At 39.1% G+C, this 20622-nt stretch overlaps 1 protein-coding gene across 2 annotated transcripts in view; it reads left to right on the top strand.

Annotated features, from left to right (window-relative positions):
* Positions 1 to 545: 545 nt before the first annotated feature.
* The window catches only part of DNAH8 (dynein axonemal heavy chain 8), a 319103-nt gene continuing 299026 nt past the window's right edge, over positions 546 to 20622 (top strand). For both annotated transcript variants that reach the window (XM_070361456.1, XM_070361457.1), the window contains exons 1-8: positions 546 to 1037; positions 1145 to 1279; positions 4494 to 4578; positions 6433 to 6584; positions 8219 to 8408; positions 8904 to 9067; positions 17090 to 17266; positions 19472 to 19585. In XM_070361456.1, coding sequence (XP_070217557.1) covers positions 585 to 1037; positions 1145 to 1279; positions 4494 to 4578; positions 6433 to 6584; positions 8219 to 8408; positions 8904 to 9067; positions 17090 to 17266; positions 19472 to 19585 — 1470 coding nt within the window. In that variant the 5' untranslated portion in view covers positions 546 to 584. The remainder of the gene's footprint in view (positions 1038 to 1144; positions 1280 to 4493; positions 4579 to 6432; positions 6585 to 8218; positions 8409 to 8903; positions 9068 to 17089; positions 17267 to 19471; positions 19586 to 20622) is intronic.

Genomic DNA, 20622 nt, shown 5'->3' with positions numbered 1-20622 from the left:
AAAACTGAAACTCCAGTACTTTGGCCTCCTGATGCGAAGAGTTGACTCATTGGAAAAGACTCTGATGCTGGGAGGGATTGGGGGCAGGAGGAGAAGGGGATGACAGAGGATGAGATGGCTGGATGGCATCACTGACTCGATGGACGTGAGTCTGAGTGAACTCTGGGAGTTGGTGATGGACAGGGAGGCCTGGCGTGCTGCAATTCATGGGGTCGCAAAGAGTCAGACACGACTGAGCGACTGAACTGAACTGATTTCCCTGGGAATGGGGTATGTCCCCTAGGGTCACATCATGATCAGGAGAAGCACTTACACAGTTTGAAAAAGCCCCTAGAGGGATGTGTGTGTATGTGTGTGTGTGTGCGCTCTGTCTCACTTAAAAAAATTCTCTCTCTAGCGCCTTAAACTTAAGTTTCTTTAGATAATGCAGTAGGGAGAAATACATAATTTTGTTCACCTGTCTAGCCTCAAGGGTAGTAATTAACATATCGCGCTCAACGTTTTGAATAGTTTTAAAAGCAAACCTTTTATCATCCTAGGTTTTGAAGTTTTAAGGTGCTCTGCTGGTGGAAGGACCGGATAACATGAGCGCTGAGGAAGGCGACCCACCCCCTCCGGAAGAAGAAGCCCCTCCCTCGTCCGGAGAATCAGCGCCTCCTGGTTCAGAAGAGGTTGCCCGTCCAGATCCAGGAGATGAGGCTCCGCCCCCTGCAGAAGAAGAGACTCCTCCTCCTCCTTCCAGCGAGGAGGCCCCAACCCTTCCCGAAGAGGCGTCTGAGGGAGATACAGGCTCTCTTTCCGAGAAAGCCCCTACTTCCTCTTTAAGTGATTATTTGAATCTCCTTCCTTCTGATGAAAGGATAGTTATGCCAGACGATGATGAGTTGGAACCAGGCAGGGTGCGACCCAGGCCTGCGCCGCGAATGGTCCAGTCAATGCTTTCTGATGTGCTCTCTCAGTCTTCCCACAGATCATCCAAATATCGCCGAAGTATGAGTGGCATTCCAAATCTACAGGAAACATTAAAAGAGAGACAGGTTTTGCTTATGTTTTTCATATGTGTCACTTTGATCTCAAATGAAACGTTTTGGTGACTTTTCTTAATAATTGCATTTTTCTTTAACCTGTGGCTTTCATTCTTTAGGCAAGATATAGAGATGCAAGAGAAAACCGAAAAATGAAAATAGACCCTTCCTACAAATATATATTTGAAATTCTGTCAGAAAAGCTTGGCCTGGACATAGTAACTGTTGAAGAATTAATTTTGGATTGCCCATCTGTAAGTTTGAGTCTTATCACTCTCTTTTAGCTGCTTTTAGAGGAGTGATTGGTTTATGAAACATGGATTATTGTGAACAACAAAACATTTAGAAAGAGGTGGTTGGAATTTACCTGATTAGAGAGGAAGCTTTATTTTATGTAATTATAGCCAACTGGATGATATTTCTAGTTTGGCTTACTAGTGTGGAGGAAGGAAGGAAGGAAAAGAGTTGGCAACTAGAATTAAGCTAAATTTTAATTCAGAATGGCTTCAGAAGTTAAGAGGAATAGTAAAGCACAGGTAGAGTGATATTTTAAAAGTACAGGTTATATAACCTACAAGTGAAAATTATTTGGATAGAAAAACAAACTGCAGAAATAGAGCTAGGGCACAGTGACTGTTGCATGAATATATTGGAAACCAGTGAGGTGATTCCCATGTATCTCTGCATGCCAGGGACACCCCACTGCCTACTTTTCTGGCATAATTATTAACAGTTCCTCCTTTCACTCCAAAAACGGTCCCAGTTTTGGATGATGAATTTACTATATATGGTCACCCTAATTATAGTAATATATGATAAACTGTGACTTTCATAGCAGTTCCCAGAAGCAGTGTTGTAGCTTCCTTGTAGCTCAGGTTCTAAATTAATTTTCTTTTAAAAAAATTTGATACTTTTTGTTGTAAATTCCTTATAGACATTGATTCTCTTTTAAAAGTATTTATTTTTATTTATTTTTGGCTGCTTTGGGTCTTTGTTGCTTTGTACGGGCTTTCTCTGGTTGTGGTGAGTGAGGGCTACACTCTGTGGTCTGCGGGCTTCTCATTATGGCAGTGTCTCGTTGTGGAGCATGCGCTCTAGGCTCGTGGGCTTCAGTAGTTGCAGTGCACGGGCTTAGGAGTTACGGATCTCAGGCTCTAGAGTGAGGACTCAGTAGCTGTGGCACACTGGCCTAGTTGCTCCATGGCACATGGAATCCTCCTGGACCAAGGATTGAATCTGTGCCTCCTGCATTGGTAGGCAGATTCTTATCCACTGTGGCACCAGGGAAGTCCTAAATTAATTTTCAATAAAATTACTGTTAACTACTTGAGCTTGTCATCAAGTCTAGGAGTGACCTGGATCGTGAAAGTCACAGTTTCTCAGGTCACCAAAGTTCCATGTGGGAATGTAGATGTGGCCAAATGCTTTAAGGGCATTCAGGCTGTTAGCCGAGTAGGCCCGTGTGCTGAAGGGCCTTGCACTTGGATTAATGATCTCCTGTTGCCATCTTGAAATTATTAATAATTTTTAAACATTTGGTTCTGCATTTTCATTTTATACTGGGCCCCACAAATTCTGAAATCTGTACTGGCTATGGGTCATACCACCCAATGGCAACAGGATTCTTTTTGCCATTCTCAAGCTGTTTTGTTTGTATTGCTTTTAAAAAATTATTTATTTATGGCCCTGTTGGGTCTTTGTTACTGAGTGGGCTTTTCTCTGGTTGTGTAGAGTAGGGTATACAGTCTAGTTAGACTGTGTGGGCTTCTCATTGCAGTGACTTCTTTTGTGGAACATGGGCTCTAGGGTGCGTGGGCTTCAGAGTTGCAGCATGTGGGTTCACCGGTTGCAGCTCCTAGGCTCTGGAGCACAGGCTTAGTTGCTTGGACAAATGTGGGATCTTCCTGGATCAGGGATGGAATCTATGTTTCCTGCATTGACAGGTGGATTCTTTACCACTGAGCCACCATCTGTTTCAATCTCTCCTGGCCTCCTTTCCTTACTATTTTGGCTCCTCTGACAACTCTGTTTGTGTGTCTGCCTGTTCTCCTAGTAGTAGAAAGTAACATAAAACAGCCCTGTACTCATCATTGAGCAGATGACCAAGAGATGAAGGAAAGGCAAATTTCTAAAAAAAAGTGTTTCTCAGATGGCCCAGGCTTCAGGCCTGTCCCAAGAACCATTCCTGTGCTTGGTTAGGGAGGAAACTATATAGGTGATCAACCTTGTTTCACCTGAAATTTGCAAGGCCACATAGTTGGCTGACTTCGTAATTGGAATCCCAGTAGCTCTGCAGAAGTTTTAGGCATAGACATTGAGACTGGGCAGTGCCTTCAGAGGAGGATTGATGCTAGGACTCGGGAGATGGGTGCCTACAGAGGTGGTACTATCACCCATAAGTATTGATATTTGCCCCCTGGTTTTCTTGACTGGCATTTTCTGCTTGGAGGAAGTTTTTCTCACTGGGCTAGCATGCTGGAGTGCCTGGTGGCTGCAAACCATTCCACTTGTCACTCCAGGGGTATGTCTTGGATTTGGGTTTATGTGGTTAAGTTATTCCTTAAGACTATCATGGACCAGGTCAGATACTGCTAAGGCAGCAAGAAATGGGAAATCTAGGATTAAGGGAAAATTCAGGCCAAAAAAGGTGTTTCCTTAAGAGTTCCTTGTGAATTGCAAAGCCACAGTGGAAGGAAGATCATACAGCCAGGAATGGAGACAAATGTCAAAATCTGGGAGAGATTAGAGTGTTTATTTGGTTACGTGTTCAAAGCCAGGACTTACAGTAGATTGGGATCATGATTAGTGGATGCATGAGGAAGCAGATGGAATAAGGAGCAGGGGATGGTACGTTTTGTTGTGTGGTTTAGGAAACTGGGTGTGTTAAGAACGGGTGTGGTGGTTAGTTTGTTGGCTTTCAGATCCATTCTCTTTTACTGTTCTGTTGCCTGGAAGACTGACCTTTCTGGAGTCTACCACGTGCCCTCGCTCTCTTGCTTCCATGTGGCTCAGCCTCTGGGAGGTACCAGTAGGAGACTGGAGGGCATAGGGGAAAGAAGCCTGATCCTTCCCTCCTTGGCCGTGTTTCTGGCCATGATCTCCCAAGCAGTCCCTCTCCCCCAGCTCCTTCTTTCAGTCTGCTTCCCGATGTTCCCCCATGCCTACCCTTCCAGGCCCTGAGGTGGTACTGGTTTTCCTCTGTTGGTTCATTTTATTATAGTTTCTTAGTCATTTTATTGGGCTTCCCCAGGTGGCTAAGTGATAAAGAATCTGCCTGGAATGCAGGAGACCTGGGTTTGATCCCTGGTTGGAGAAGATCCCCTGGAGAAGGAAATGGCAACCTATTCCAGTATTCTTGCCTGGGAAATCCCATGGACAGAGGAGCCTGGTGGGCTATAGTCCATGGGGTCACAAAAGAATTGGACATGACTTAGCCACTAAACAAGTCATTTCTCTTTTACTTAACAGCTGGAAGCATTTACTCTCTTTTTTATGAAAGATGGTTGCAAGACACTGAAATTTTTGTACCAAGAAGGAGATGTACCTGGTCTTGGTAAGTATGTTCTGCAAGGGTAATGTGCCAGCTGTTCATGAATGAATGTGAAAATGTAGCATATCTTTTCTCTTATACATAGACAATCCTATATTTATAAAGGAAATTATCAGGAGCTTACAGGATTACCATAATGATTGAAGAAGAAAACATCCTTATAAAAGTCATTGACTTCCCCTGGGAATATACATTTTCACTAGGGTTTAATTGCCTTTTCCCTGAAACAGATAGAGAGCCATTCTGTACACATGTTGTCAGATGACCAGAAATAGTCAGGAAACCACCTGAAAGCACAGCCGTTGCTCCCTATGGTCCTAGGTGAGCCTCCTGTGTCTGCTGCTGCTGTAGTTGGAATATCTGGCTTTCCCTACTTTTCACGTTATTCCAAAAAGAGTTGCTGCTTTACCAGGTTGGTAAACTTTTATCTTAATCAGTAGGTACATGGCCCGTCCTTTGCTCTTAGGCTACTTATCTTATAAATCCTGTGGATTTTACCTTCACTATGTCCCCTCTATTGGTTCTTTCTTGCTTTCCTCCTCTGCTGCCTTTAAGCTAGGCTCATATCTCATGCCCATCTCTGGATTCTAGATCCAAAAATAGTATCTGTTGTCAGATTCCCTCTCTGAAATCTATACTACTTATTCTTGGTAAGTAAACCTTTAATTAGGCCCAGACTCTTCATTTATTGCACCAAGGCCTGTCATAACCTGGGCACACAGTACTTGTTTAGTTGGGTCTCCTAATCTCCTCTTAACCAGAATGTGCTGCTCCTTCTAAGTCAGTCTTCATTGTTCTCTGTTCATACCAGAGTCATTTCTGTGCCCTTTTCTCCACTCTCCATCCTGACTGTATCTGAATGCCTTTCTTCTCTCCACCTAGACAAATCCTACCCCTCTTCGGGATCACTTCATGCGTTCTCTTTTCTTTAGAGCCTTCCTAGAGTTTTCCAAACCACGTCCATCACTATCCTCCAAATTCCTGTCTCTTTTAAAGTTTGCACTGTCAAACAGAGCACTTGAGGATGTTCTTCTGTTTTCATCTTGCTGTTCAGTTGCTCAGTCATGTCTGACTCTTTGAAACCCTGTGAACTGCAGCACACCAGGCTTCCCTGTCCTTCACTATCTCCCAGAGTTTGCTCAGAATCATTGAGTCAATGATGCTGTCCGACCATCTCATCCTCCGTCTCTCCCTTCTCCTCCTGTCCTCAATCTTTCCCAGCATCTGGGTCTTTTCTAATGAGTTGGCTTTTCACATCAGGTGGCCAAGGTACCGGAGCTTCAGCTTCAGCATCAGTCTTTCCAATGAATATTCAGGGTTGACTCTTTTAGGATGGACTGGTTTGATCTCCTTGCAGTCCAAGGGACTCTCAAGAATCTTCAAACACTGAAGATAGATACCTAATTAAATGATAAGTTTTCATTGAAATTAGCTCAAGGAAAGATTTCGTATAAGTTGGGTGCTGTGAGAATATTTAGTGGGGGACAGGATCTTCTTAGGGGAGTCACTGAAGGTTTCCCTGCGAGGTGGCATTCTGGCTAAAATATGTAAGATTAGCAAGGATTAGGGAGGTAGAAGGTGGACGATGGGATGGCAGAAGAGTTTGCATGAAGACCCTGCCTGAGGCCAGGCCGGAAGGAGCAAAGTGCAGAGCTCAGGGAAAGGCACCCGAGGAGGTGGCAACGTTAAGATTTGCAATTACTAACATCTTTTTGTAGGCAAAAAATTTTATCCCACAATCATATTGAAAACTTCTTATACTAAAGTGAGGCAAGGAACACCAGTGTAAGAATCACAGTAATTTATCACATTTAATCATATGTGATCATATGTTAAGTTCTTGACTTTTGTTTTCAGAATGTGGTCGAACTATTGCTGGAGCAACCAAAGGGGCAAAAATGATGAGATTGTATGTAGACAACGCAGCCCCGGAGAAACTAAAAGGACAGTGTGTATTTTTTGTTCGCTGTCGCAACGATATCCCTATAAATACTAAAAATATTCAGGAAGTATGTTTACTTTTTTTTCAAACATATAGTTAAATACTTTTGCCAGCTTTATTGTGATACAATTGACATATAACATTATGTAAGTTTAAAGTATGCAAAGAATTTATTCAATACATTGTGAGATGATTATCACCATAGCATTAACTTCATATAATTAACTATTTTTCTTTTTTGGTAATGATGTTTAAGATCTACTCCCTTAGCAACTGTTTTCTTTTTTAAGGTTTTTTTTTTTTTTTTTGGATGTAGACCATTTTTAAACTCTTTATTGCACTTATTACAATATTGCTTGTTTTATGTTTTGGTGTTTGCCTACAAAGTATGTGGATTCTTAGCTCCCCAGTCAAAGATTGCATCCCCTACATTAGAAGGTGAAGTCTTAACCACTGGACTGCCGGGGATGTCCCAGCAGCTTTCAAGTATATGATATAGTAATTTATGCTTTTTTAAAAATTTTTATTTTATTTTTTAACTTTACAATATTGTATTGGTTTTGCCATATATTGAAATGAATCCGCCACAGGTATACATGTGTGCTTTTGAACTCTGGTGTTGAAGACTCTTGAGAGTCCCTTGGACTGCAAGGAGATCCAACCAGTCCATCCTAAAAGGAGATCAGTCCTGAATATTCATTGGAAGGACTGATACTGAAGCTGAAACTCTAATACTTTGGCCACCTGATGTAAAGAACTAAATCATTGGAAAAGACCCTGATGCTGGGCAAGACTGAAGGCAGAAGGAGAATGGGACAGAGAATGGGATGGTTGGATGGCATCACCTACTCGATAGACATGAGTTTGAGCAAGCTCCGGGAGTTGGTGATGGGCAGGGAAGCCTGATATGCTGCAGTCTATGGGGCTGCAAAGAGTTGGACATGACTGAGTGACTGAACGGAACTGATTGTTGACTATGGGGCTTCCCAGGTGGTGCTAGTGGTAAAGAACCTGTATGCCAATGCAGGAGACACAGGAGACTCGGGTTTGATCCCTGGGTTGGGAAGATCCCCTGGAGGGGGGCATGGCAACCTACTCGAGTATTCTTGCCTAGAGAATCCCATGAACAGAGGAGCCTGGTGGGCTATGGTCCATAGGGTTGCAAAGAGTTGGACACGACTGAAGTAACTTAGCATGGCACATTTTATCATAGTCACCATGTTGTTCATTATATCCCCAGAACCTAGTCATCTTATAACTGAAAGTTTGCATCCTTTCACCAGCGGTTTTTTTGTGTCAAATTTCTGGGCAGAAGGCTAGTTTCGTTGTTCTGTCTTTGCACTGACAGTTTTCTGGTCTCCTTTTCATAGACAGGGCAATGGTCAACCTGGAACTTTCTTTTTGCACGAGGCTTAATTTCATTTCCCTCACATTGTGTATGCTCCAGGCCATAACTTCTTCCCTAGGCAGAATTTAAAGCACCAGGGAAAAAATGTTTGCTTGATGAGCAAGCATCTGAATGGTTAAATGTGGGCAGAATATAAATTTGTTGATTTTAGAACCCTAATATTCACCACTTAAGTTTTCCTAATAGTTTATAAAATGTATTATTTATACTTATTGCGGTGTAAAAATAGATTTTGGTTTTCAGTTCTTAATGGGACCAGCATATAAAATAACCTTTGAACATTATCCTTTCAGGAAGTGCTATTTACTGTTCTGGATGCATCGGAAGGACTGCTAGTTGGGATTAGAAATATGCTGGCAAATATATTTCTACCAGCTATTCTTGCGACAAACAGTTGGGGTGCTTTAAACCAGTCCCAGCAAGGAGAATCCGAAAAACACATTTTCATTGAAACCATCAACAGATACCTTTCCTTTTTAGATGGTAAGTGTAATATTTAATGTTTAATAAATTATTACAATAAGCAAATTAGCTATAAGATATGTTATTAAAAATAAACATTAGAGAAAAAATTTCCATCTTAAAAGATGATGTTAATCAAAGTAATTATGGGACCTAGAGTTAAGATATTTAATCATTACAACTTCTCTTTCCAGGAATTTTTGAAGGCATAAGATACATTTTCTTTTATATTTTCTGTTGAGGAAGAAGTCTCTTCCTATATTATTTGTGAAAATTTTTACCATATTTAAAAATATATACTTTATTATTAACCCTCTTTAAACTATAAATCAGTTCATATTTATAAAAATAAACAATTTAAATAATCGTAGCACAGTCTAATGATCAATTAGAATTATGTTCCTACTATAAAATATTAAATCTCTAACATTTTAGTAATTGCAGCTTGAAACCACACATTGATGTTTAACACACTGACATTACCATCTCTTCTCAATATTATTTTTTCCCTTTTAGGTGCTAGAATAAGTATCGAGGGAACAGTTAAGCTAAAGAAAATAGACAATGTTGATTTTTCCAAACTGCATACCTTTGAAGACGTGACACTTGCAGCGAGCAATTCAGAAACTGTTCGTCAGCTAGAGGACGTGCTGATGGTATGGTACAAACAGATCGAACAGGTGAGCTGGCTTGAGTGACTTCATCAGATACGAGTTGTGGTTCTCATCTGTGTCCTAATCATTGCATTTTGTTCCTGAACATAAAGGGAAGAGGAGCCTTCCAGATTCTACTATGAAATTCAGCCTCTTCTTGATTCCAGTGCAAAATCATTGTTCTCTTTGGACCATTTAAAATCACCTTTAAGATATTTCTCACTTTAAGGAGGAAACCATAACAGTATGGCTTGAGGATGAAATAGTAAAGATCAGGATTAGCTAGCATTTATCTGCAATATTTTATATATTGTTTATGCTTTTCATTAGAGAGAGAGGAAAAGAACACAATGAAGAGCCTATAGCCACAATGCTAGATAATTAATAAATGCTTTTTGGTTCATCAGTGAAATTGTTTGTGTTGACAGAGAGGTTCAAACTAGGCTCATTCATATTAGTGCTACAGTTGCAAGTCTGCAGCTCTGTGGCCAAATACATTTTCTCTGTCAGTAAGAAAAGCAGTGATAGAAATGGTGGCACATTCTGAGAGGTGCCAACTTACACTACAAAGGCTGCCCCAAACCAGATACTATATAATTGCTCTAAACAAACTCTAGAAACCAGCTCACAGATCTCCAGGTCATGAGCACAGGAGAATGGAACTGGAGAAGAAAATCTTTAATGGAGTGAGGACTAGGGGAGAAAAGTCTTGAGCAAGCAAGAGTTAGAGAAAAGCATTTCTGATTTTACCTCTCAGAACTGTTAGAAGGAGGGAAGTGTAGTTAGAGTGGAGAATCTGGAGGAGTTTTAGAAACTCCATCAAGGCCTGGAGTGCTGACCCCAGAATTTGCTTCCAGGTGTCACTAGGTAATAAAAATGAGCATTTGTCCACCTGCAGCTGCCTTTAATGCCACTGAGGAAGGAGGGGAGTTGTAAGCCATTGTGGAGGTCAAGCTCTGTCCTGCACAGAGCTGAGGAGATCTCCTCCAGTTTTCATGATCAATCAAAATAGATCTTCTTTTATAAAAATGAGCAAGCAAAAGATAATAGCTTAACATGAAGATATTAGGCAACTTGAAATAGGAAAAGCAAGTTGGCCAACTGCAGCAAATGGTCTCCAGTTAAGCAGAATCAGTGCAGGAAATCTTTAAAAATTACATCTAGGACGTCCTTGGTGGCACAGTGGATAAGGATCTGCCTTCCGATACAGGGGACATGTGTCCAATCCCTGGTCCAGGAAGACTAGACATGCTGTGGAACAACTGAAGCCAGACTCTGCGCTCTAGAGCCTGTGCTTCGAAACAAGAGAAGCCACAACAATGGGAAACCTGCACGCTGCAGGGAAGAGTAACCCCCACTCACCACAACTAGAGAGCGCCTACGTGCAGCAAAAAAGACCAGCACAGCCAATATATAAATAAATATTAAAAAATTACATCTAAAATAAACCCGACCTCTTGTCATACACAAAAATTAATTCAGGATGGATCATCGCTAAAACTAAAAGAAGAGATACATGCAACAAGATGAATGAATCTCAAAAACATGCTGTGAACAAATCCAGCCTTTGAAGAGTAATGTGAAAAGTAGAACAAAAACTATAGATAAATCAGAACATAATGTAGGGCTATATTAATATCTAATTAAGACAGATGGAAAATCCAAAAGCCATGAAATAAAAACCTGACATATTTGACTACATAAAAAAATTAAAGTAATATCTATATGGCAGAAATCACTGTAAGCAACATTAAAAGATAATTAGCTTTCTGGGAGAAAAATATTATCCACATGTGTAACAAAGAGTTAGTATCCACAATATATAAAGAACTTGCTCTTCTTTGGGATTGGAATGAAAACTGACCTTTTCCAGTCCTGTGGCTACTGTTGAGTTTTTCAAATTTACTGACATGCTGAGTACAGCACTTCAATAGCATTCTTGCCTGGAGACCCCTAGGGACAGTATGAAAAGGCAAAAAGATACAATGCTGCAAGATGAGTCCCCCAGCTTGGCAGGTGTTCAATATGCTACCATGGTGAAGAGTGGAGGGCAATTACGAATAGCTCCAGTAAGAATGAAGTAGCTGGGCCAAAGCCGGAATGATGCTTGGCTGGGGACATGTCTGGTGGTGAAAGTAAAGTTAGATGCTGTAAAGAACAGTATTGCATAGGAAGCTGGTTAGGTCCACGAATCAAGGTAAATTGGACATGGTCAAGCAGGAGATAGTAAGGCTGAATATCAACATCTTAGGAATCAGTGAACTATAATGGATGGGAATGGGAGAATTTAATTCAGATGACCATTATATCTATTACTGTGGGCAAGAATCCCTTAGAAGAAATGGAGTAGCCTTCATAGTCAATTATAGAATGCAGTACTTGAGTACAGTCTCGAAAATGACAGAATGATCTTAGTTCATTTCCAAGGCAAACCATTCAACATCACAGTAATCCAGGTCTATGCCCCAACCACTGATGTCAAAAAAGATGAAGTTGAACAGTTCTAGGAAGACCTACAAAACCTAGAGCTAACACCAAAAAAATAAAAATAAAAAGAGATGTCTTTTTCATCATAGGGGATTGGAATGCAAATGTAGGAAGTCAAGAGATACCAGAATAACAGGCAAGTTTGGCTTTGGAGTACAAAATGAAGCAGGGCAAAGGCTAACATTTTTGCCAAGAGAATGCACTGGTCATTGCAAATGCCCTCTTCCAACAACACAAGAGATGATTCTACACATAGACATCACCAGATGGTCAATACCAAGATCAGATTGATTGCCCTTTGCAGCCAAAGATGGAGAAGCTCTCTACAGTTAGCAAAAGTAAGATCAGCAGCTGACTGTAGCTCAAAACATGACCTCCTTATTGCAAAATTCAGGCTTAAATTGAAGAAAATAGGGAAAACATCTATGTCATTCAGGTATGTTCTAAATCCCTTATGATTATACAGTGGAAGTGATGAATAGATTCAAGGAATTAGACCTGATAGAGTTCCTGAAGAACTATGGATGGAGGTTCATAATGTTGTACAGTGTCTTTGAGATGATTTTGGAGGCAGGGACCAAACTATCTCAAAGGAAAAGAAATGCAAGAAGGCAAAGTAGTTGTCTGAGGAACTTTACAGATATCTGAGGAAAGAAGAGATGCTAAAGACAAAGGAGAAAGGCAAAGATATACCCAACTGAATGCAGAGTTCCAGAGAATAGCAAGGAGAGATAAGAAGGCCTTTTAAAATGAATAATGCAAAGAAGTAGAGGAAAGCAATAGAATGGGAAAGGCTAGAGATCTCTTTAGGAAAATAGGAAATATCAAAGGAACATCTCATGCAGGGATGGGCAGGATAAAGGATGAAAATGGTAAGGATAAAGGACGAAAATGGTAAGGACCTAACATAAGCAGATGTAGATGGTTTTCTGGAACTCTATTGCTTTTTTGATGATCCAATGGATGTTGGCAATTTAATCTCTTATTCCTTTGCCTTTTCTAAATTCAGCTTGAACATCTGCAAGTTCACAGTTCACATACTGTTGAAGCCTGGCTTGGAGAATGTTGAGCATTACTTTGCTAGCATGTGAGATGAGTGCAACTGTGTGGTAGTTTGAACATTCTTTGGCATTGCCTTTCTTTAAGATTAGAATGAAAACTGACCTTTTCCAGTCCCGTGGCCACTGCTGAGTTTTCCAAATTTGCTGGCATATTGAGTGCAGCACTTTCACAGCATCAACCTTTAGAATTTGAAATAGCTCAACTGGAGTTCCATCACCTCCACTAGCTTTGTTCATAGTGATGCTTCATAAGGCCCACTTGACTTCACATTCCAGAATGTCTGGCTCTAGGTGAGTGATCACACCATCATGGTTATCTGGGTTATGAAGACCTTTTTTTGTATAGTTCTGTGTATTCTTGCCACCTCTTCTTAATATATTCTGTTTCTGATATCATAAGATATCTTAATATCTTCAGTGATCTGTTGGATCATTGAAAAAGCAAGAGAATTCCAGAAAAACATCTACTTCTGCTTTATTGATTATGTCAAAGCCTTTGACTGTGTGGATCACAATAAACTGTGGAAAATTCTTCAAGAGATGGGAATACCAGACCACTGACTTGCCTCTTGAGAAATCTGTGTGCAGGTCAGGAAGCAACAGTTAGAACTGGACATGGAACAACAGTCTCGTTCCAAATTGGGAAAGGAATACGTCAAGGCTGTATATTGTCACCCTGCTTATTTAACTTAAATGCAGAGTATATCATGAGAAATGCTAGGCTGGATGAAGCACAAGCTGGAATCAAAGATTACTGGGAGAAATATCAATAACCTCAGATATGCAGATGACACCACCCTTATAGCAGAAAGTGAAGAACTAAAGAGCTTCTTGATGAAAGTGAAAGAGGAGAGTGAAAATGTTGAGTGAAAGCTCAACATTCAGAAAACGAAGATCATGACCTCTGGTCCCATCACTTCACGGCAAATAGATGGAGAAACAATGGAAACAGTGGCAGACTTTATTTTGGGCTCCAAAATCACTGCAGATTGTGACTGCAGTCATGCAATTAAAAGACGCTTGCTCCTTGGAAGAAAGCTCTGATTAACCTAGACAGCATATTAAAAAACAGAGACATTACTTTGCTGACAAAGGTCCGGATAGTCAAGGCTATGGTTTTTCCATTAGTCACGTATGGATGTGAGAGTTGGGTTATAAAGAAAGCTGAGCGCTGAAGAATTGAACTGTGGTGTTGGAGAAGACTCTTGAGAGTCCCTTGGGCTGCATGGAGATCCAACTTGTTCATCCTAAAGGAGATCATCCTGAATATTCATTGAAAGGACTGATGTTGAAGCTGAAACTCTAATAGTTTGGCCACCTGATGTGAAGAACTGACTCATTTGAAAAGATCCTCATGCTGGGAAAGATTGAAGGCAGGAAGAGAAGGGGATGACAAAGGATGAGATAGTTGGATGGTATCACCGACTCAGTGGACATGGGTTTGGGTAAACACGGGGATTTGGTGATGGACAGGGAGGCCTGGCATGCTGAAGTCCATGGGGTTGCAAACAGTAGGACACAACTGAGCGACTGAACTGAACTGAACTCAGTGATGTCATCCATTTTCTAAAAATGTTAGTTGTTTCTACGTTTTTGTCCTATTACAAACAATAATAATGTCGATACATCTTCATTGAATATCTTTGTTGAAGTCTTGTTTGCACTTGTTCAAGAGTTTCCCAGGGGATGACTGAGAGAAGTACTATATCAGTCTTTTATTGGTTACTAACTGCAAAGCCTTCCAAACAGGAATTTGCTGTATGGCTCAGGAAATTCAAACAGGGCCTCTGTATCAACCTAGAGGGGTGGGGTTTTTACATAAGTAAATGAGAGTTTTTTACATAAGTAAATGAGAGTTTCCATGTCTTCAAATCTTCCATTACACTAAGAATGTCAGATTTTTAATGGTTGTCAGTATGTTGGGTGTGAAATTGTATTTTGATTTATTTTACATTACCCTGAACACTGTTGAGGCTGTCCTTTTTTTTTTTTTTTTTTTTAATTTGTGTGTGACATGTGGGATCATAGTCCTCAGCCTCTGCACTCAGAGTGGAGGTTTTTTGTTTTTTTTTTTTTAATTGATTTATTTTTTATCGAAGGATAATTGCTTTACAGAATTTTGCTGTTTTCTGTCAAACCTCAACATGAATCAGCCATAGGTATACATATATCTCCTCCTTTTTGAACCTCCCTCCCATCTCTCGCCCCATCCCACCCCTCTAGGTTGATACAGAGGCCCTGTTTGAATTTCCTGAGCCATACAGCAAATTCCTGTTGGTTATCTATTTTACATATGGTAAAGTGAGTTTCCATGTTGCTCTTTCCATACACCTCACCCTCGCCTCCCTTCTCCCCATGTCCATAAGTCTATTCTCTAGAAAGAGTGGTATTTTAACCCCTGGACCGCCAGGGAAGTCCTGAGGTTGTGCATGCTTAATGGATATTTAGATCTCTCCTTGTTGAATTGGCTGTTTTTATCCTTTACCTAGTTTTCTTTCAGATTGCTTGATGAGGTCTTACTGAATTGTTGAGAGTTTGAATAATGTTTTCCTGCTGTTCATCTTTTGTTGCTCCCTATTGTGTCCTGAATTTTCAGTTGGTATTGGTGTCTTTAGTCATGTAGAAGTTTTACATTTTAATGGATGTATGTGAGATACAAATGGCAATCTAGCCTCAATTTAGCTACCTCCAGTGACAAGAAGCTTTGTGCTTTTTGTGTTTAGGAAACACTTTTGTACTCTCGTGTTGTGAAGATAGTCTCCTAAATTATTTATTTTAAATGTTGAAATATACAAAAATGAGTAACAAATGAATAATACTAAAAATTAATAAGATAAATTATTGTAAAATGAACACCTGTGTAACTTTTGCACAAGTTAAGAAATAGAGCATTATCCGCACCTTGCAATCTCCATGCATTTCTCTTCCCAATTTTAACTTCTTTTTCTTCCAGTGGTTACCATTTTCTTGACAGTTATGATATTCCATTCCATGTCTTTCTTTATAGTTTTACCCCCATCTTCTATATTTTCTTTAAAGGTTTTGCCATTTTGTTTTAACCATTTACGTTTTAATGTATCTGGAATTATTTGTATCCGTGTATAATGTAAGGGCTTCCCCAGTGGCTCGATGGTAAAGAATCTGCGTGTGATGTAGGAGCTGCAGGAGATGTGGGAACGATCCCTGGGGAAGATTCCCTGGAGGAGGGCATGGCATCCTATTCCATGTTCCTGCCTGGAGAATCCAGGGGCCTGGTGGGCTACGCTCCATAGGATCGCAAAGAGTTGGACATGAAGGAAGCGACTTAGCACACATGCATGCATAATGCGAAGTAGGAATCTAATTTTGTCTTTTCCATATAGTTAGCCAGTTGTCCCAAAACTGTACTTGGTAGTCCATTCTTTGCTAACAAATTTGTATTATGTATCAAGTGTCTGGACTCTTTTATCTGTCCCATTGGTCTACTTATTTGATTTTTGCATTCATATCATAACTGCATTAATTTCTGTTGCTTTTTACTAAATCAGCGTTTAGTATGCTAATTCCCTTTCAGTGTTTTTGTTCAAAATTGCATTGATTATTTCTGGTTAAATGCTCTTTCAAATTAATTTTAAGACTAGTTTGTTAGGTATCATGAAAAAAAGCCTTGTTGAGATTTTGATTGGAAATTTCATTGAATGTATACATTAATTTAGAGAAAATTGCCATTTTTGTATTACTGAATTTCCCAATCCATGAACATGGTATATTTCTCCATTTATTTATTTATTTTGTGCGCTGAAAGTAAATTTTCTAATTTTCTCCAAAAAGATCTTGTACATCTTTTGTTAAACTCTAGATATCTTAATGTTGTTACTATTTATTGTAGCATATGCTGTCATTTTAGAAATTACATTTTTAGATTGCTAGATGGCTTGTAAAGAAATTACACTAATATTTAAATACATACAGCCAAAACCTTACTGAATTGTTCACTTTTATTAGTTATAAAAGTCTGTCTTTATATATTCTTGAGTTTTTAAAATGTGGCCAACCATTCCATCTGTGATTATGCCATTTTTGTTTTTTATTTACAATTCTTGTACCTTTGTTTACTTTCCTTATATTGTCCTGTGATCTCCATGTCCAGGTTGAATAGAAGTGGGTGGTGATAGTGACGAAATTGTCTTGTCCTTGGTTTCAAAGTGGTATTTTCTAAAATTTCATTTTTAAGTATGATGTTTGCTGTAGATTTTTGGTAGATACTCATTATCATGGTAAAGATATTCTCTTCTAGTCTTAGTTTACTAAGAGTTCTCAATATTATTCAGTGTTGACTGTCATTTATACTTTTAACTTTTTTTTTAAAAGTTCAAATAATGAGATTTTAAAAGAAGAAAGTAACATGTCTAAGCTGTGAACTTTTTTGATTCCAGGTACTTATTGAGAGTGAGCAGTTCAAATAATGAGATTTTAAAAGAAGAAAGTAACATGTCTAAGCTGTGAACTTTTTTGATTCCAGGTACTTATTGAGAGTGAGCAGATGAGAAAAGAAGCTGATGACTCGGGTCCACTCACTGAATTGGAACACTGGAAACGCATGTCAGCCAAATTCAATTATATCATTGAACAGATTAAAGGACCAAGTTGTAAGGCTGTTATAAATGTGCTTAATGTTGCACACTCCAAACTCTTAAAGGTAAAAGGCCTTGTGTTGTAAAGCTAGGTATACTTCAAAACAGACAACTGGAAAATTGCCTTCTTGCATTGCTTCTTTGCATCATATACTTGGCACCGAGTATTTAGAAGTGCTAAACTTGGAGTAAGGCTTTCTCATATACCATAATTACTTCCAGAAGAGGAAAAGGAAGTATAGAAGTGAAGATGTATTTCTCAAAATTCCACATACCAATTTTGATAATACTAGTATAGGGTGATTATCATTTATTTTATTTCACATACCAATTTTGATAATACTAGTATAGGGTGATTGTCATTTATTTTTAAATTGTTTTTGAAACTGTAAATCATTACCAGCTCATTGAAATAGAGAACTGCAAGAAAGTCAAAAGCAAAAATGTCCTCTACCATACATCTCACCCGACTATTCTACCTTCTTTCCAGGAGGTCATATGTATTAAGTTTGGCTTGATTCTTTCCAGGTTCTTTTCTGTTTCTTCCTAATACATACACACACACACACACACACACACACACACTTGTTTTGTGTCTCTAATTTTTAAAAATTACACAGTGTCATACTCTGTTTTTCTTTAACTCCCTCTTCCCCTAGTAGCATATCTTGGAGAGTTATGCCTGTCAGATCAAGCTGTGTAGTTTTCCAGAACATTAATGCACCAGGTTCTAGCTAATCATTTTCCTGTTTTTAGACAGTGAAATGGTTTCTTTTTTTTCCCCCAACAATCTCAAGGTAAAATTCACATGCTGTTCATCTCTTCCATCTAAGGAGCAAAATTCAGTGGCTTTTAGTGTAATCATAGAATTGTGCAATCATCAATTTTAGAATATTTTCATCACTTCAAAAAGAAACCCCTGTACCTTTTAGCTATCACTTTCTGTCTCTACCTGTCTCTTTCCCCTCACGCCAGTCCTAAGTAACCACCAGTCCACTTTTTATCTCTGTAGATTTGTAGATTGGACATTTCATATAAATGGAATCATATAGTATGTGGTGCTTTGTTACTGGTGTCTTTCACTTGGCTTAATGTTTTCAAGGTTTATCCATGTTTTAGCATGTATCAGTACTTATTCTTTTTCACAGTTGAATTATCCATTATAGATAAATATCACAATTTATCAGTTTATAAATATTTGCATTGTTTCTTCTTTTTGGCTATTATGAACAATGCTGCTGTGAACATTTTTATACAGGTTCTTGTGTCGACATTTTCTTGTATATGCCTAAGAGTGGGATTTCTGGGTCAAACCCTAGCTCTGTGTTTAACTTTTTGAGGAAATTTGTTCCTTTTTTATATGTTCACAGACATTAATACAGTTAAAGCTTCTATGTGCCTACAATCAAGTATTTTCCTGGGGTATATACTCTACAACTTTGTTAGTATTTATTATCAGTTAATTTTTTTTTTTTTTGCCAGTCTGACATGTAGAAAATGCTAGTCATATTTTGGCTTTTGCTTGTTAATAGTGAAGTTGAGTATCTTTTAAAGTTTACTGGCTCCTTGCATTTGTTCTCCTGAGAAACGTTGGCTTATATCTTTCTCTCATTGAAATGGTACGGGGAGGGAAGTGGTAGGGGGGTTCAGGATGGGGAACACGTGTACACCCATGGCGGATTCATGTTGATGTATGGCAAAACCAATACAATATTGTAAAGTAAAAAAAAAAAATTCAGATATTAGTTTGTAGATAAGATAGTATTAGTTTGTACTGATTCTGATAGTTCTTTATTACTATGGCTGTTTATCACTTGTTATGTATACTGAATGAGGTAATTCACCATGGTCCATGAGCATCTCTGTACATTATTACTGAATATGAGAAGTTCACTTTGCTGATACAGATACTTTCTTGGAATAATGTGTTCTTTTAATAATTTGACCCTTTCTTGAAGACTCAGAATAATGTAATGTCACAAATAACTAACCTAGAAAAGTACTCCAGGTAAAAGCACGTGTGGTTGAAGCCTATAGACAGAATATTAATTACAAAAGTAATGAGACTTAAGTCACTTAAGATATTTACAGTAACTATAAGTCTTAAATAACAGGAGAAAAAGGTATGTTAATCACATTCAAATATCTACTGTCTTAGTATATGTATGGCCAGGGAAGACAGCTTGAATTTCTTGGCTAAATCTTGGCACATAGATAGACCTTAGTGGTATATTTGGATGTTTCACAGGACTCAAACTTTCTTTTCTTAGAATTGGCGTGATTTGGATGCAAGAATCACAGATACAGCTAATGAATCAAAAGATAATGTCAGATATTTGTACACTCTAGAAAAAGTATGTCAACCTCTCTATAACTATGATCTAGTAAGTATACTTTTTAAAGTGTAGTTTTAAAAATTATTGTGTTCACTGTGGAGGAAGGAGAGGGTGGGATGAACTGAGAGAGTAGCTTTGAAACATATACATTACCATATGTAAAATAGATAGTTGGTGGGAGTTTGCAGTATGACAGACACTGGGAGCTCAAACCCAGTGCTCTGTGATGACCTAGAAGGGTAGGATGGGGTGGGAGATGGGAGGGAGGCACAAAACGGAGGAGACATATGTTTGCCTAGGGCTGATACATGTTGATGTACGGCAGAAACAGTACAATATGGTAAAGCAATTATCCTCCAATTAAAAATCAATAAATTTTAAAAATTAGCATGTTTAAAATCAATATGTGTATATTGGGAAAAATGTATACCGCAGAAAAATTATTTAAAAGATGTCCTTTCCTATTATATATCTGTAATGAATCATAAACTATATTTATTATTTTAACCCACATTTAAATATGTGGTATTATCATAACTATGACCTCGTTTGTATGTTGAGCAAGACAAATATATTAATTGTTCATTGCTTATAACAAGTTACCAGAACTGAGTGACTTAAAAGAAAAAGCGTTTATTATATCACAGTTTTTGCAGGTCAGGAATTGCACAACGTAGCTGAATGCCTCTGCTTCAAGGTCACTCATGAGGCTGCAGAGAAGCTGTGGGTTGGGAATGTGGTCTCTTCTGAAGGGGAGACTGACTAGAGAGGGTCCATTTCTATTTCACATCACAATATGCACAGAACAACTCGCTTACCCTAGAGTGAGCAAGAGAGGGTGCTCTATCAGCATTACCCCAATAATACCAAAGCCAGATACTGCTACTGCTGCTAAGTCATTTCAGTCGTCTCCGACTCTGTGTGACCCCATAGACGGCAGCCCACCAGGCTCCCCCGTCCCTGGGATTCTCTAGGCAAGAACACTGGAGTGGGTTGCCATTTCCTTCTCCAATGCATGAAAGTGAAAAGTGAAAGTGAAGTCGCTCAGTCGTGTCCAACTCTTAGCGACCCCATGGACTACAGCC

Source organism: Bos mutus, chromosome 23, assembly GCF_027580195.1.
Source record: "Bos mutus isolate GX-2022 chromosome 23, NWIPB_WYAK_1.1, whole genome shotgun sequence".
NCBI classification, from domain to species: domain Eukaryota; kingdom Metazoa; phylum Chordata; class Mammalia; order Artiodactyla; family Bovidae; genus Bos; species Bos mutus.
This window is presented reverse-complemented; position numbering and strand designations above follow the sequence as displayed.